General features: G+C 42.2%; 1 protein-coding gene and 1 long non-coding RNA gene across 2 annotated transcripts in view; one reads left to right on the top strand and one right to left on the bottom strand.

Moving 5' to 3' along the window:
• The window catches only part of LOC150039383 (serine-rich coiled-coil domain-containing protein 2-like), a 28,424-nt gene extending 20,935 nt beyond the window's left edge, over positions 1 to 7,489 (top strand). The window contains 1 exon segment of the mRNA XM_090327909.1: positions 7,296 to 7,489. Coding sequence (XP_090184035.1) covers positions 7,296 to 7,334 — 39 coding nt within the window. The 3' untranslated portion in view covers positions 7,335 to 7,489.
• LOC150039381 (uncharacterized) overlaps positions 1 to 17,246 on the bottom strand; it is a 247,376-nt gene that overhangs the window by 103,595 nt on the left and 126,535 nt on the right. The gene's annotated exons all lie outside the window — the stretch shown is intronic.

The following is a 17,246-nucleotide window of genomic DNA, read 5'->3' as shown; positions in this document are numbered from 1 at the left end:
TTTTTGGGTAATGGGGCTTGAACTTGGCTTGGGCACTGTCCCTGAGCTCTTCAGCTCATGGCTACCACCCTACCCCTGGGCCTAGGCTTTGTCCCTAACCTCTTCAGCTCAAGTCTACCACCCCTACCCTTGAGCCATGCCCCACTTCTAGATGTTAATTGGAGGTGAGTCTCAGGTCCTGTTGTGCCCAGGCTGGCTTTGAACCTTGATCCTCAGATCTCAGCCTCCTGAATAGCTAGGATTACAAGTGTGAGCACTGAGTCCGGCCTGGCCATTGTTCCATTTTGTGGTTTTTGTTTGTGATGTGAAATAATGATCCAAGTTCATGCTTTCATCATTAGTTGACAGCTTCATAGATATCATAGATATCATTTCACTGCAGTGGACTGTAAGCTTTCTGATGGACGGTGTCATTGTTCATCTCACTGTGGGTTCCTGACATGTGACATCATTTCTCTTTCTGATTTCAGAAAACCTTAGACTTTAAACAGTTTGAATAATGTCTTTGTGTGGTTGCTGTTTATATCTATAATCTACTGTGGCTTTTTTCTAGTTTAGAAAGCTTTAGTCTTCTCATCTCATCTTGTCTTCTTTCTGTATTCAGATTTGAACTCAGTGCCTTGTGCTTCCTAGGCAGTCAACTACTTGAGCTACTTTTTCAGCTGTCTTTAGTTTATTATCTACGCCGCATCTCCAACTGCCTTCAACTGGCAGACTTTTTGTCTTCAGAATTTTTTTTAAGCCTTCTGTTGCTTTATTACTATTATCTTCCTTATGAATCTAATGTATGATTTCCTTTGGATCTTTGTATATATTCAAAATAGTTTTTATATAAAACATTATTTGGCAAGCCTATTCTTATACCTTTTAGCTACTTAAAATTACAGATGTGAGCAAATATTCTTGACTTCTTTTTTGAGATAATCACACTAACTTTTGATAGGCCTTCCACCTTTTATGTAGCTAGGATTATAGGCATGAGACATTATGACTAGTTCCTCCCACTTCAAATATCCTTTTTCTCACTTATGCGAATCTCTTTCTTAACAAAAATATTGATTAATAGATATTTTATTTCTGTCCTCAAATTTCCTTAGGCTTTGTTTTTCTTGATTGTGGGTTTTTTTTTCCTCTGTGGCCTGAAATTTTATATGATCAAGCTCATTCTCTCTCTGGTTCAAATTGGCTATAGAAATTCCCTACTAAGGTTGCCTTTTGTTTTCTTTTGAGGAACAAATGAAGCTTTCAGAACAATTTTCACAGTATCTGGTTCCAATAGGAATGCAGTAATTATAAATTACATCTTTATAATTTTGCTCTTAATTCTTAAGATTTGCCAGTTTTTGAGATTTTTAATTGTAAAACAAGTTAAAATTTACCATCTTAAACAGTTTTAGGTGTATATATAGTTTCATAACTTTAGCATTCAAATTGTTAATGCAACCAATATCCAGAACCTTCTTATATTACAGGCTGGATATTATTATTGTTCTTAATTTAAGGCAGAGTCTCAGTATATATCTCAGGCTGGTTTCAAATTCTCCATTCTAGTCCTGCCTTACTTTGTGTCTGAGATAACCACCATACTCCTGTTGTATTTTGAATATTCTTTTTTTTCTCCCCTAGTTCTTGATAACCATCATTTTGGTTTTTGATTCTGTGAATGTAACTGCTTTGCACTCATCTTATTAGTGGATTCATACAGTATTTGTCATTGTAAGATACCTTATTTCATTTAACAATGTCCTTAAGAATTACCCTTTTTCTTTGAGATTATGTAGTGAGCTGGCTACTAGTAGCTTCACTCTGTTACCCTAGCTACTCAGGAAGCTGGGAGATCCAGGGATCATGGTTTGAAGCAAGATCAAACAGGAAAGTCTGTGAAACTCTTATCTCTAATTTATTACCAGAAAAGCCAGAAATGGAGTGGTGGCTCAAATGGTGGAGTACTAACCTTCAGCACAAAAGTCCAGGGGCAGCAATCAGGCCCTGAGTTTGAGTCCTAGGGTGGGCAATTAAAAGACCGAGTAATATTTTGTTATAGCTACATATCACCTTTTGTAAGGTTTATTTAGTTAACAATTTTGGAGGCAGGCAGGGAGGCTTAGGATCTTGGTGTCAACATCCTTTAGCTTCTGGTGAAGGCTTCATGTTAGATCAACTTGAACAGAAAAGTAGAAGGTGGAACAGCCACACACTGAAAAAGTAGAGTATACGAGGTTGAGTCCAGGTGCTAGGTGCCAGGTGCTACCTTGTTAACAACTGGCTCTCTAAATAACTAAATTTGTGTGGAAAGTACCCAAATCCCCTTCTGAGGGTGGTACACCTTTGGCATGATTACATCTTAGAGGCCCATTAACTTTCAGAAATGTTATGTTGGAAAAAAATTTAACATGAGGAAAATGAAACTGTGACTCAATGCTAGCCTTGAGCTTAAGAGCTCAGGAACAGCATCCAGGCCCAGAGTTCAAGCCCCACAACCAAAAAAACACATGAGGTTTGGTGGAAACAATTCACACTCAAATCATTAGTATAAATATTTCTTCAAGATTCTGTTTGCAGTTCTTTTGTTTGTATACATAGAAGTTGTAGTTAGATTTTTCTTGAGCTGATTCTGTCTTTTCTGTCCTATTAGTCTTGGGGAGGTCCTTCTTAGAAATTCTCATACTTTACTGGTGTTGCTAGTAATGGGATTAGTGGTGAGACTACTTATTGATGGTTTCCTTTGGTTCTTTACATTTATAATAAAAATTAAAAAATCAACATTTAGTAAGTTCAGAGCTGAGGTTTTCCTCAGATATGTTTCAATAAATCTCTGTTTTAGTCATGTGTGCTCTGGCATGCCTGATATGTTGGCTTGTGGTTACTTAGTGTTTTGTGAATATTTCCTTGAATGTCATAAGCCAAATGTAATCAAAATTATAAGAAAAGAGGAAGGACACACACACACACACACACACACACACACACACACACACACACAGAATATATAAGTTTGAGCAGGAGACAAACCCTAAAAGACAAAAAATAAAAAGACAGGTTGACTCTGTCCTGGGTTACACTTCCAGTGCTTGCTTCCCTTTGTGCTCCACTGAGCCAAGGAAGTGGAAAGCTGTCTCAGGTTCTCTTAGATGTTTACTGAGAGTAAGGTGCTGTCCTGCATTTTTGTGGCTTTCTAAATTTCCCCAGTATTCATGGCAGCATTACATTGTCTTTTCACTCCAAGCTTTTATTTTAAAAAATCTAATATGATTTACTCAAATAGAATTTACTCAATAACATTTTATATAGTAAAGTTTAGTGAATTTTGTCCCAGAAAGCTAAGATTTAAATTCTTTTGTGAAAAGAATTTCAGTCTCTCAGCCTTTGGTCATCAAGAAAGACATGGTAGAAATAACAATAAATAATTTAATGCAAAAGGCCAGGTAACTAATGGGATAATCAGTATATTTTTTCATGTTTATGTTTTGTTAATATTGTGATAGAACAACGAGTGCATATTATAAAATGAGTATAGTGGAAATTCAGTCTACATTATTCAGTATAAACAGATTTGAAGCTCACATCTCAGAATGAAAAGATGAAAGAATTTCTCACATAACTAAAACACTTTTCTAATGACAGCAACAACAAAACAAGTTTAGGGTGAAGATAAAAGTATGAGGGAGAACCAGGTTACCCCCAGTTTTGGAGAGAAATTCTTCCTGGCTTTTTTTCTCCATTTTTTCCACATTCTGTTTTGTTTGTCATCCTTTGCCACAGGTGACTCTTCATAGTTCATTTACCTTACATTGTTTTTGAGGACTGCCCTAAGCTTTTCTGCCCCAGTGAATTCTGAATTACTTCTGGTAACCTCAGACTGGTTAGGGCAGACAAATAATTCTTTGTGAGTAAAGGCTTCAACTTTGCCCTCTGGAACCAATGTTTCTGGAGGGAGTGTGCTGTCTTCAAGTATACAGTGGAGCAGAGAAGGGGATTATGGGAGGAGCCTAGAGAAGATTCTCAAAGCCTGTTTTTACATTGTCCTTTTTTTTGGGTGGTTGCACTAAATTTGTTTTTTCATTCAGTTCTGACAAAGTTGGTTATAAATTGCTTCATGATTTTTCAGTGTTGGAGGAATGAGCTTAGCTTTTTTTTTTAAATTAGATCACTGGATTTTGTAGAAACGGAACTTTGGGGGATCTGGAGATGTAGCTCAGTAGTAGAGCGCATTCTTGTGGAGGAAACTGCATTGGTAATAAAGCTTGACAGCAGCTTTGGCTGCTGTTAAAGACACCAATGTTAACTTCAAGGCCATCTGAGTTATTACTACATGTTTGATACTGCCTCACATTTACTCTTGTTCAATCAAATACGGTCATTTTAGGTTCTTCATTTGCACTGTGTATTTTCCATTTGGAAAATGGAGTGAAGCAAGAATTAATAGTTGTATGTTGACTAGGCTTGAGTTACATTGGTGGCCCATCTCATGTGGGCTAGTCACTGCTGTGTCCACATAGAAGAAAGTGACAAGGCCCGGAATTGAACTTGGGTCTTTGTGCATGCTAGGCAAGCACTCTACCACTAGGCTAAACTCCCAGCCGCCTGATTTCATTTTTTGTCTTTAATTCTCATGCCCCTTTCTGCTCCTGTGTTTTTTCTTGGTTTGCATGCATCTCCCTCTGAAAATCTGGCCTTTTTTTTTAAATCAGTGATTTTATTACAAGAATAATACTCTAGAAGTGCAAGGAATTTTTAAGTATTCTACCTTCTGCTAGAGTGTTAGAATTTAATTTTGAGGATTCTCAACTATTCTACGATACTTTAATGGCATCAAGTTCTGATTTTCTGAGTCTGCATTTGACATTCAGATTTATGACTTGACTTCTTTCTCTCCTGTTCCATTCCCTTGTTTCCATAACATCCAGACATTTTACAATACCTGCTTTGTAGCTCCAAATGGGGCCTTAGTTTCTTCTTTAGGATCTACTCATTTGTGAATCCTCAACTCCTACGAAGTAGCCTCCCACTTAATATCTATTCTGTGTGAAAGCAGAGATAAAGAGTGGGGGAGGGGAGAGATCATCAGAGGAATTTCTATGACTTCTCAGACATGGAAATGAGAAATCACTATTTTGGGATTCCCAAATGATCCCCAAATGCCCCATTACTTAATTCTATGCATTTATTCACACAGGCATTTTGAGAAAGAGAGAGTCTGCAGTGATAATACTTTCAGTGACTACAGAATGGATCTTTGATGGCAAAATTATTTTTCAATGTCAGCCTGTATTCTCCTCATTCCCCTTGACATTGTTGGAAAGCTCGCTCACTGCCCAGCTCTGCAGAATGTGTGTATGATTGACAGCTTGCCTGCAAGAAGTCACAGGAACAGTTCAGATGCATCCCCAACCCTCATCCATCCCAAGAGGGCAGATTATAGCATCACAGCTGAGCTCACTTCCAAAACCAATTCTCAGGGCTGGAAGTGTAGCCCATGTGGTTAGAGCACTTGCCTAGCAAGTAGTAGGCCCCAATAGTTAATAATGACATAACATGCAAAATTCTTCCTCAGCAAATGTGCATTTATAGCTAAACAAAATACAAATAGATCTTAATCACATGACAATACACTTACAATCTGAGACTAACCATCTGGTAAGTGCCCAGTATTTCCAAGTTCTGAGGAATTTTCTACATTTCCTTGACAAATCTCAGCTGAGTGTTTGTACTTTGATAACCAAGGTAGGTCAAATGCAAATGTGAACTGCAATGAGAAAAGTCATAGCAGCTATGATATAGGTTATTTCTTAAATTTGTTCATGACTAATGTTGAGAAGCAATTATAGGCTTTCTGAAGTCCCAACTGCCAGGAATGTTCAGAGCATAGGGTGAGGCCGAAATCCAAGAGGGAAAGTCTGTGGATGCAGGGTCATGTGGCAAGATAATCCAAGGAGCATTAGAAGTCACACCAAGGACCAACCATAGAAGCATAAAGGGTTGCTAAACATGAAAAGAAATGCTTTCTAGTAATCAGAATTGTACCATACAGTGACATTCTATTTATTAAAAATCTTTATGTGCAAAGATCTGTAAAATAGAAGCAAAAATGATAAGCAAAAAATAGAAACCTAGCTGACAATAAAAATGACTGAATTATTTCATCCATATAAAAATGATTCCATAGCTACTGCTCTTGAAATTTTTGCTTTTATATTATCCACATTATAACTGAATTAAAAGTCACAACTGGGACTAAGCTTAAAACCTTGAAAGCAATATCATCTAATAGGGATATACATATAAATATGTTTATGAGACAACTAGTTGATAGTAGAAATTGAATTCTAGTTGATTTTACTTTTGTACTCTGCCTTACATACTTTTTTTTTCTCTCTCTATATATATGGTGGGTCATAGGGTTTGAACTCGGCCTAGGCACTGGCCCTAAGTTCTTCAGCTCAAGGCTACCACCCTACTCTTGAGCCAAGCCTCACTTCCCGTTTTCTAGAAGTTAATTGGAGATAAGAGTCTCAGATCCTTTTGTGCCTGGGCAGGATTTGAACATTGATCCTCAGATCTCAGCCTCCTAAGTAGCTAGTATTATAGACGTGAGCCACCTCGCCCAGCCGTATTTTCTATTTTTAAGAAATTGTATTCTAGGTTGATGGCTTACGCTTTTAATCCTACCTACTCGGGAGGTTGAGATTTGAGGATCCCAGTTCAAAACCAGCACATAAGTGACAAATCTGACTCATCTCCAATGAGAAAAAGGCTGGAAGTGGTGTGACTCAAATGGTAGAGCACCAACATTGAGTGAAAAGCCAAATGACTGCAAGTTCTTAAGCAAAGCCTCAATTCTGCCCCCCACACACACGCACAAGCACATACACAGCTGTGAGACTATGTTTATAGAGAGATTGTAGGTATGTTTTCAAATTGAAAGTCAAAGTAATTTCTATTTCCTGGAGCACATTGGTAAAACACATGATACATAGTACTCAATAACTGATCTCAGCCACTGAGCTATGAACTGGCTGTCCACACTACCCTGACATAGGAGAGTGCTTTAGGAAATGATAAGTCACTTATGCAATATGCACGAATGGGTTTGCTGCATCCTGAGTCCCTCCCTCCCTCCCTCCCTCCCTTCCTTCCTTCCTTCTTTCCTTCCTTCCTCCTTCCTCCTTCCTCCTTCCTTCCTTCTCTTTGGTGTTACCAGGGTTTGAACTCAACTTCACCCTTGCTGGATAGGTGCTCTGTCTCTTGAGGCCATATCTCTTAACTGTTTTTTGTTTTTTTTTTTGTTTTTATAGGCAGTCCTGATCCCACTCAGCCAGATTCTTGGATGTTAATCCACCTGTTTTAGGCTTCCTGTCAAAGTGGAGTTGACTGGCTCAAGTGACCAGGCCCAGCTTTTCTGTTGAGATGTAGACTAATGGATTATTCCATCCTAGTTGGCATAAAATAGATTCTCTCCTAATCTCAGCCTCTATGTTGCTCAGGATAATAGCGGATATCACTGCACCCTGTTGAGAAGGGGTGGGGGTCGCAAAGACTTTCCTTCCCACACTTGGAACCTCAGTCTTCACATCTTCAGCCTCCCAAGAGCTAGGATTACAAGTGTATATCACCAGCACTTGACTGGCCCCTTTTATTGATTGAGACAATTGGGATTGGGACTCCATTATTCAAAGTATCAGATCCAGACCAACCATTAGTGACAAAGTATTCCTTTGGAAATCAAACAATTTGCTTTTGTAGTGCAGATAAGTTGGGGCTACAGAGACTCTCCCTGAATTGCACAAGCCCTTCTTTAGGCTTTCCATGGAGTCCTTTTTTTTATTGGTTCTACCTACACCTTCCCAAATAGGAGTGCTGTAATGAAAGTATTTACAGACTAAGCAATCTTTCTTTGGGTCCTGCTTCATGCCATTTTTTTTCTTTAGGGTTCCCTTCCTTCTATGCTAATGATCAGGAGTAGGGTGAGGGGCAGCAGTCCATTTATCCAAGTCTCAAGCCCACAGGGCCTGATGGGCGCATCCTCCCCCTAGGAACAGAGGCAGCAACTGCACAGACAAAGGAACAGGAGCAGAGCTCCTCAGGCAAGCAACCTGAATAAAGTCTGGGTGACTACTCGTGCTTTGGATGGAGAAATAATATTCTCCCCATGATAGCTTTTTTTTCTCCTGTCTGGGCCAGTGTCTATGCCTGACCGACACATTTCTAAATAGCATCTAAGGGCAGAGGAAATGATGGAGTTGTTTTGTCTCTGAAAAAATTTTAAACACCAGGCTCTGCACATCTTGTGGGGGCTACTTGTCCAAAGCCAGGGACTTCATAGGCTTGCATGCTTAACCTCCCAAATGTACCCATACTGCCTTCTAAGAATTTCATTGGCTTTTCCCCCTGCTGAAGCAATAATAAGCACTTGGGGTTGCCATGGGGCTTCATGCTTGAGAAAAAAGGGAGGAAGAAGACATGTAGAGCCTTCATCAAGAATCCCATCACTATGGGGCCGAGAGCATGGCCTAATGGTAGAGTGCTTGCCTAGCATGAACGAAGCCCTGGTTCGATTTCTTGGTACCACATACACAGAAAAAAGCCAGAAGTCGTGTTGTGACTCAAGTGGTAGAGTGGTAGCCTTGAGAAAGCCCAAGGACAGGGCTCAGGCTGAGTTCAAGCCCCAGAATTAACAGAAAAAAAAGAATCTCAGCACTATGGCATTCTACACAAGGATACCAGAAAGCTGGCTTTGTGTTCCTAATTTTGTGGGACTAAGCCTAAACCACAGATTTCCTCACTTTTAACTAAAGTAGTGCTAACACTCACTGCACAAGAGAGACAACTGGTTGACCTCCATACCACCAGGACTTGGCACAGAGCCTAGTGGTCCAACCTGGGCAGATATGTGTCCACTCGTGTAGAAAATGAGACATAGGCTGTCAGGCAAGTCTGGGTCTCAGTCTGTGTTCAGGACCCTGGGGTCCCCCAAGGCCATAGCAGGGCTTTATTCTAGTTGAGCAAGATGAAGGAAAGAATATCCAATGTAATTTAATTTTGTTTCGCAGCTCTAAACTTCTTTTGCTGCAATACAACCTAATACAATCAAATGCAACAAGCCAGGTACTGGTGGCTCATGTTGATAATCTCAAAAAAACAAGATCCAAAGGTCATAATTTCAAGCAAGCCCCTACACAGACAACTGGTCGACCTCCATACCACCAGGACCTGGCACAGAGCCCACGAGATTCTTATCTCCAATTAACAAAAAGCTGAAAGTGGAGGTGCAGACTAAGTTATAGAATGCTAGCTGATGAGCCTAAATTCAAGCCCCAGCATAGACCCCTCCCATTGTAGATTACTTCCCTCAATACCTCTTTCCAAACTATTTTAGCTATCCATCATTTTCTATAACTCCTGGTTAATTTTAGAATTGTTTTGTCAACTTCTACAAGAAAGCATGTGGGAAATATGAGGAACGCAGGGAGTCTTTGCCATTAGGGGGAAGTGGGAATTATTTATAAGGGGGTCACCTTTCTTCTTGTCTCTTTCATGCCCCCATCCAGTCTTTTGTTCTGTGGAGCAGTGGGAAAAGGACCCAACCCTACCTCTTTGGCATCCCCAGAAGCCCCAGTTGAAACATCTGACAGACACATGCGTATAATGATGGTGACAAACTGAGTTCTGTGCCATGCCCAGCCCGCACTTCACACCTCACTGACCCCTGGACTGGCCCCTGTTGTAACTTTGCAGAGCAGCCCTCTGACTGCACTTAGCTCACAAGCTGGGCACTAGGCTCACTATTTTGCAGGGAAGAAGCTCAGGCTCAGAGAAGCTTTATAACCTGGCCGAGCTCACAATCTTGAAATGACATACTAGAACTTGAAATCAAGATGCCTGCATCATGCTCCGTGCACTTAAACAGTAAATGGCCGAGCCTTTTGCTCGCAAGGTACATTTAATCCCAGTTCATTTTTTACAGCAGTTCTTTCTTTCTCATGGGAAAAGGAGGCCCATGGTGTTCAAAAGTCACTGGATCAAAATCACAAAGCTATTAAATAGTCATATTTAGCTCTGATAGGGGAAGGAAGGTTAAAAGAGCTATGGCTGGGTTCTTCTCTTATACAATGCTGACATCTACTGGAGCAATGTACAAGCTTCCTTACATATGGATAACCCAGAAGTGAAAATCTCAGAGAACAGCAATTTCTAAGGTGTTCAAATACTAAAGGACAAGAACTAGAAAAATAATGAAGTTTGGCTGAGATGATATCTTTTAAATGAGAACACTCAGGTTTAGCTCTGAGTTTCCTGACAGCCAGGTGGGAAAGGAAGAAATTTACATGTCCATGCTGTCACTGCCCAATTAGGAACTGAACATCACAAGAGTTTTAATGATTCTTGGAATTTATAAAATAACCCAATGACCTCTGTTTGACATTCACTTACCTAGAAAAGCCAGCCTCATGTTTTCATGTGACAGGCTTGCCTCTTTCTTTAAGAACCCTGCACATCCTTGTTCAGAGTCATATATATATATATATATATATATATATATATATATATATATATAGTTTATAAGCTGAGAACTAGTGGCTTGTGCCAAGCTACTCTGTAAGCTGAGACCCAGAGGACTATTGTTCAAAAACAGGCCAAGCAGAAAAGTCCTCAAGGATAAGGCATCGCCAAATAACCAACAAAAAGCTGGGCTGACTTTGAGGCTGTAAGTTCCAACTGCAGTAGCAGGAGCAGAAAAACAAATTTTATTTATAACTTTGTATTTATTACATATCAAAAGAAGTTATCTCCTATTGGATTATCAATATTAAGTTCACTTGTTTTCATATTTTAATATGTGACTTGTACATGATTTAAAATTGCACAGATGACTGCTCTCTGAGCCCATTAATCCCTGAAGTGCTGGCCCAAGCTATTATTCTGCCTCTCCCTAGCTCTAACTACATGAAAATGCAGGGTCCTCTAAAATCTGTTATCATATCACAGAATGTTTTCATTCTTGTCCTCCACAGAGGGTTGCTTGGGGTTGGGAGAGGGAAATTCCATTGAACCACACCAAAGCTACATCAGAATGGGGAAACTTAGCTGCAACATTCAGTGTCACAAACAGTTTTGCTGGGGGCAGCAGGGAGAGGGGAAGGAGAAAGCAAAGGTAAACTGGGCGGGCCCCTCTTTTGACAAGTGTTCACCCATCCTAAGCAAAACAGTGTCCGGAACTCATCCCTCCTGTGGTGTCGTGTCCCCTACATCATGTACTAGGGAAAATATATTGGGTCAAGCTTCCCTAGCGTGTTATTGTTATTAGGTGCTTGCACCAAATAACAACCAGTGTCTCACAATCAAGTGGATATCTCCAGTCCCCTGGACACTCCCAATTGCAAGTTGTAATTGCCAGGTGTAAGGGTTGTCTCTTGGGCTGTGTGCCTCCCTCCCTCCCTTCCTGTCCCCTCATTGTGGTCTTTCCTTCCCATTGCAGGCCCTCAGGCCTCAGGCTGGACAGCCTGCCAACAGGACCTGCATTCTCAGGGCCTGCCACACGAGGGCGCGTGGCCCTCGCTCCGGACCAGACTGGCTTTCAAGTCTTTGTCACAAGCCTGTTTTTGTAGCTCATCGCTGTTTGCAGATCAGACTTTCTCCTACACTCCCACGCCCGGGGGCTGTCTGGACACCCCAGGTGCGACATTGTTGGCAGAGGTCCCCTCGATGACTTTGTTTCCAAAGACACTGCAGCTTGGACAAGTAGGTCCAAGAGCTCAGCCAGGTCCAGTCCATTGTAAAACGGAAACTGCACCCCGAATTCTTCCTCCTGTCCCAACACGTTTTTCTCTTCGCCAGTCTTTCAGAGGGGAAAGTTCGCACAGGAAGCAAGGATTCCTGAGCCTCGTGGCCTAACTACGAGTGTCACAACTTTCCCAGGGAAAAGCTGGGGCCGAAGGCGCGCAGGCACAGACGGAGGTGATGGCTGGCCCTGTACTTCCAGATTTGGCCACGCGAGGGAGAACACGTTCAGCCCTGTACCGTCAGTAGCGACATGGGGATTATTACAGCTTGCACTATGCCTCTGTGACATCTGATGTCTCTGCCCTCTCACAACCCTGGGGACGCAGGTGCTGGTATGTTTTTCAGTTCACGGGTAGGCTTCCAGTTGTAGGGGGTAGAGCAGGCCAGGAACAGCCCAGTGCAGGGAACTTGAACACCTATTCGTCTGCTCCCTGTAGCCTTAAGACCTATTCTTGCTCTCTGATTTCCTGTCTACTGTGTCTCCTAGGCCTTGTGAGCACTGCCAGTGGCACAGGCTCCTTGCAAGGCCCTTGAGACCGTTCAGGCTCCGGGGCTGTCAAGAAATAGCTCCATGCTCCCTTCCTTTCACTGACCAGTGATCACAGACTACTGCTAAGGGCATGCCACATGCAGGGCTTGGGGCTCCAGCTGTGAGGAGATAGGGAAGGAGTGAAGGAGAAATGGTTTTGCAGTCTCCTCCCTGCAGGGGTTTTCTACTGTGGCCCAAGTGAAGGTCTAGAGGTGCTTTATTCACCTTACATTATGGAGCACCCAGTTCTAGGCAAAAAAGAAAGGACACTTTTCCAGCTTCCATGACATTTCCTTTTTTTTGTTTGCCCTTTTGCTGTTTGTACCAGGATTTGAACTCAGGGCTTCCTGATGGACAGGATGCTACTCCAGCAATTGAGCAACCTGGCTTTTGTTAATTCTTTTAGATCTGGAGTCTTGAGGACTTTTCTGCCCATATTGGCTTTGAACTTTGATCTTCCAGATCTCAGCCTCCTGAGTAGCTGATATTACGGGTGTGAGCCTCTGACACATAGTTTATGAAATGCTATAGTGATGTAGATAAGTATAATGAGCTAGGTGCCAGTGGTTTCCACTTGGGATCCTACCTCCTTAGGAGAATGAGATGTGAGAGGCATGGTTTAAAGCCAGCCTAGGCAGACAAATCTGTGAGACTTATCCCTGGTTAATCAGCAAAAAGCTGGAAGTAGGGATATGGCTCAAGTGGAAGAGTACAAGCCTGGAGAATTTAGGTAGAAGGCTGCATCCAGGACAGGTGAGAAGCTGGCTCACAGTCAGCCTTGTCCTGAGATGGGGGTCCCACAACCAGGATGGATGGTGTGGCTGGGGCCTGCTTGTCCTTAGCTGTCCCTGCCCAAGCCTGCACATATCCGCTCACTGAACGAACACTGTCCCATTCCCATTAGTAGATTCTTGGTTTACTTATTTCTCTCTCTCTCTCTCTCTCTCTCTCTCTCTCTCTCTCTCTCTCTCTCTCTCTCTCTCTCCCTCCCTCCCTCCCTCCCTCCCTTCCTCTCTCTCTCTTTCTGTCTCTCTCTCTCTCTTTTGTGCTCGTCCTGGATCTTGAACTCAATGTGTAGGCACTGCCGCAGAGGAGCTTGCTTTTCTTTCTTTCTTTCTTTCTTTCTTTCTTTCTTTCTTTCTTTCTTTCTTTCTTTCCTTTCCTTTCCTTTCCTTTCCTTCCCTTTCCTTTCCTTTCCTTTCCTTTCCTTTCTTTTTCCCCTCAAGATTAGCATTCTAATACTTGAGCTGCAGCCACACTCCAGCTTTTTGGTGGTGAAGTGGGGAGAAGAGCTTCACAGACTTTTCTGCTTGGACTGAATTCAAATTGCAATCTGAAGATTTCATCCTTCTGAGTAGTTAGGATAACAAGTGTGAGCCACTAGTCCCATCGACTAAGACTCAGGCTCCTGGCTTCTTAGATTCTGGTTTTATTTTCTGTGGTCTGCTGGCTGGAGCTGAAATGTTGCACGATTTCCATTCTGAAGACACAGGTGATATCATTTTTGGCTATACTAGTGCTATTCAGCACTCAAATCCCCTGTGCTGTCATTTAGGCATCATCATATTCTCAAGATCCTGATTTACCTGGGTTGTAGACACCAGGTAAGTTGTTTCCTTTCCCCATGTGTGGATGAGGTTTACGGCCTGGCTACCACTTCTCAAAAGCCTTTGGCTACCAGGCAGGTAAAGCCAGGGAAGTTGTTATGGAAGGCTCCCTCTAAGAGAGGACAGGCTTCATGGCAGCTGAGACATAGCTGAGTCATAGTCCTCCAAGATCTGAAAACAGAAGCAGACTTTTGGAGGCAGAACCTCCAACTCCTTTCAGAGTAATGAAACAACGAGGGAGAATTATGCCGTACCATCTGACACAGGGTGTTTCTGTTCCCAATTTACCCAAATAACAAGATCATTTCATTTATAATGAGATAAATGGAGAATGGTGCTCAGTAGGGCTGGGTGTCATTACAGAGCTATTTCTATGTTAGTGGTGGTTGGGAAGAGAAGGTGGGGATGGTTGTTAGAGGTTGGGAAGGGTGATATGAAATGAGCTGGTTACAACATAGCCAGGAAGGTCTCATTTCAACGAAGGGAATCAACTGGCAATGTTTGACTTAGGTGTTTCTTAGAGAGGGGTGGAGGTACTTGTACCCCATTGTGAACCTATCCTAGGAAATGTGGCAATTACTCTCCTCTTGTGCCCTTCAGAATTTGGCCTGTGAGTTCTAGGGGCAGGGATTCTAGGAATGATCCAGAGACACCCTCAGGATGGTTATAAACCCCAGGTCCTCTGCCTGGGTACCAGCTGATCATGGAGAAGACAAACCATGAAGCAATCTGAAGTACAAAGTGGAGAAACCAACTCAAAAATGAACAAAAGATGAAGCCATAGGATTGACTCAAGCAAGCCAAGTATCCATGGCTCATGCCTGTAATCCTATATATTCAGGAGTCTGAGAGCTGAGCATCCTAGTTTGATGCTAGCCTGGATAGGAAAGTCTGTGAGACACTTAGTTCCAATTAACTACCAAAAAGGTGGAAGTAAGCAGTCGCTCAAGTGGTAGAGTGCCAGCCTTGAGTTAAAAAGCTCAGGGACAGTGCCCAGGCCCTGCATTCAAGCCCCAGGATCTGCTTGTGTACACACACGCATTTAACTCATATCGATGGTAGAAAAACATGCAAACGGGCTTACACACAAGGTGTTCTGGTGTGGCTTGCTTTGGCCTTAAAGAAGATTGTAAGGATGTCATTATCAGTCTCTTCCGTTGTTCGGAACTCCCTTCTTTTTTGGGTCTGCTCCAGACTTCCTCTCAGGGTCTGTCTCTTTCCTCTAAAGTACAATGAATCTGGTCATACCCTAGAGAAAAGTAGGGATCTTCCTAGAAAACCTGAGAAAAGTATCACTACCTACCTGTGTCTTTGACTGGGAAATATGCTCTCCTCTAAAACACTCCCCATGCCAATCAAAATGCACAGCTCTGATTGGCCAGGTCTGCCCCTTGGACCGGGCCTGAATGACATGGCCCTCCAATGATGGTTCTGCTCCAATGTCTGTGTTTCTCACTTCCAACCTCCCAGGCTGCTGCAAGTGTCTTTTCTGTGTTGGCAGGTACAGAGAGTGGTATAAATACTGGCTTGTCCCTGAGTGATAATTCACCTCCCACCAATGTGTGAATTGTCCTTTAAATAAATTTCAAAATAAGCTTTTGGCATCTACAATCAGTGGGTAAAGGGACCCAAGTGCGATTCTCCTTGGGGTAGTCTGGGAATAACAATTCCAGCCCAAATAAAAAAAATAAGATGGGGTCTTATTTTATTTTTATGCATTTTATTGAATAATTCCTTTAATTTATGTAAAATAATGCACCTAGAACATTCATACAAAATACATCCGGATATTCAACTTGCTTCAGATAGGAAAATACATTATAATGGGACAATTATTGGAATAAAATCAGTTTGGTACAGAAGTTAGGCACATCAATGGATAACATTCCCATGTAGAAACATACACAAGTAGTACATGAATTTAGTTTATAATATAAAGGGCATTTCAAAGCAGTGGGGGAAAATCAATGGTGGTGTGATCTCTGGCAAAAAGTATTTGGAAAACAAGAACAGTCAGTTTTGTCCCATCCATATATAAATTACAAGTTTTACCCTATCCCCCTCTTGCTTGTAGTGCTTGTGTGCTCTCTCTCTCCCTCCCTCACCCCCGTCTTTCTCTCTCTTCCTTTCTTTGCAGTTGAGAACTCTGAGAATCAAACTCAGGGCCTCACAAGTACCAGCAAAGTGCTCTAAAATGGAGCCACACCCCCTAGCGATTCACTAAATCTATTCAGGGATTGAGTTTCTTGTTGTTTGTTTTTGTTTTTGTGCTAGTCCTAGAGCTTGGACTCAGGGCTTGAAAGCTGTCTCTGAGCTTGCTTTGTTCAAAACTAGTACTCTTCCACTTGAGCCACAGCTTTTTCGTAGTTAATTAGAGATAAGGCCTTATCTTATGGACTTCCTGCCTGGGTTGACTTCAAACCTTGATTCTCAGATCTCAGCCACCTGAGTAGCTAGGATTACAGGTGTGAGCCACTGGTACCTGGCTCATTCTTTGTACCTACCTACCCCTTTTTTCCCCCAAGAGAGTGCCCCATTCTTCAGTGGTAATTTGAGGGTTCATTAAGGGTAAATCAATTTGGGTTAAGGGATAAAGTTGCTAGAGTCAGCCATCACAGGTCTTAGGCATTGGGTTGGTGTATGCATGAGAAGGCTCATCCAGCAAGAATCAATCTACTGGACTCAGGGTTACTACTTGGCAAGGAATGAGGCCAAGAGAGCTCCCAGGAGAAATGAGGGATCTCCTGGTATGGAAGGGAATTGTGGGGGGCTCTGTCACTCAACAGTGTGGAGTGGGGTCTGAATGCACAGCCCAGACAGTCCTGGGCATCTTAGAGCCTTTGACTGCACAGACCTCATCCTATCCATTGCTAACAGCTATTAGTTGGGGCTGGGAATGACAGCGACACAGGTAGACTTTACATGGCTAAAAACTTGGCTTGTCTGAGCTATTTTAAAAATAATTGGGCGCATCAAAATCTGTGAGTTTGGTACTGGCAGGCTTTTGAACACACACGTCTCAGCTTGAGGTGGGGAATAGAAGCAAACTAGAGGCTACCCTACGAAGTCATTTATATGAGTCCACTTGGAGTTGCTATAACACAATCTGGCTGGGTACTTTATAAATAAAAGAGGTGTCTGCAGCTCACTGTTTTGGAGATTGAAAGGGCTGAGATTGGATGGCTCTGTTGGCTTGGCATCTAGTAAGGAGCTCATGGCAAAGGGTGTCACAGGAGGTGGGTGGGAGCTAAGGGGATGGCAAAACAGGAAAGCCAGGCAGTAGAGAACAGGTTCTTTTTGTTGTTATTTGAAATAACCAGCTCTGTCAG

This window comes from Megascapheus bottae, unplaced genomic scaffold (assembly GCF_031878675.1).
Source record: "Megascapheus bottae isolate mThoBot1 unplaced genomic scaffold, mThoBot2.hap1 HAP1_SCAFFOLD_40, whole genome shotgun sequence".
NCBI lineage: Eukaryota > Metazoa > Chordata > Mammalia > Rodentia > Geomyidae > Megascapheus > Megascapheus bottae.
This window is presented reverse-complemented; position numbering and strand designations above follow the sequence as displayed.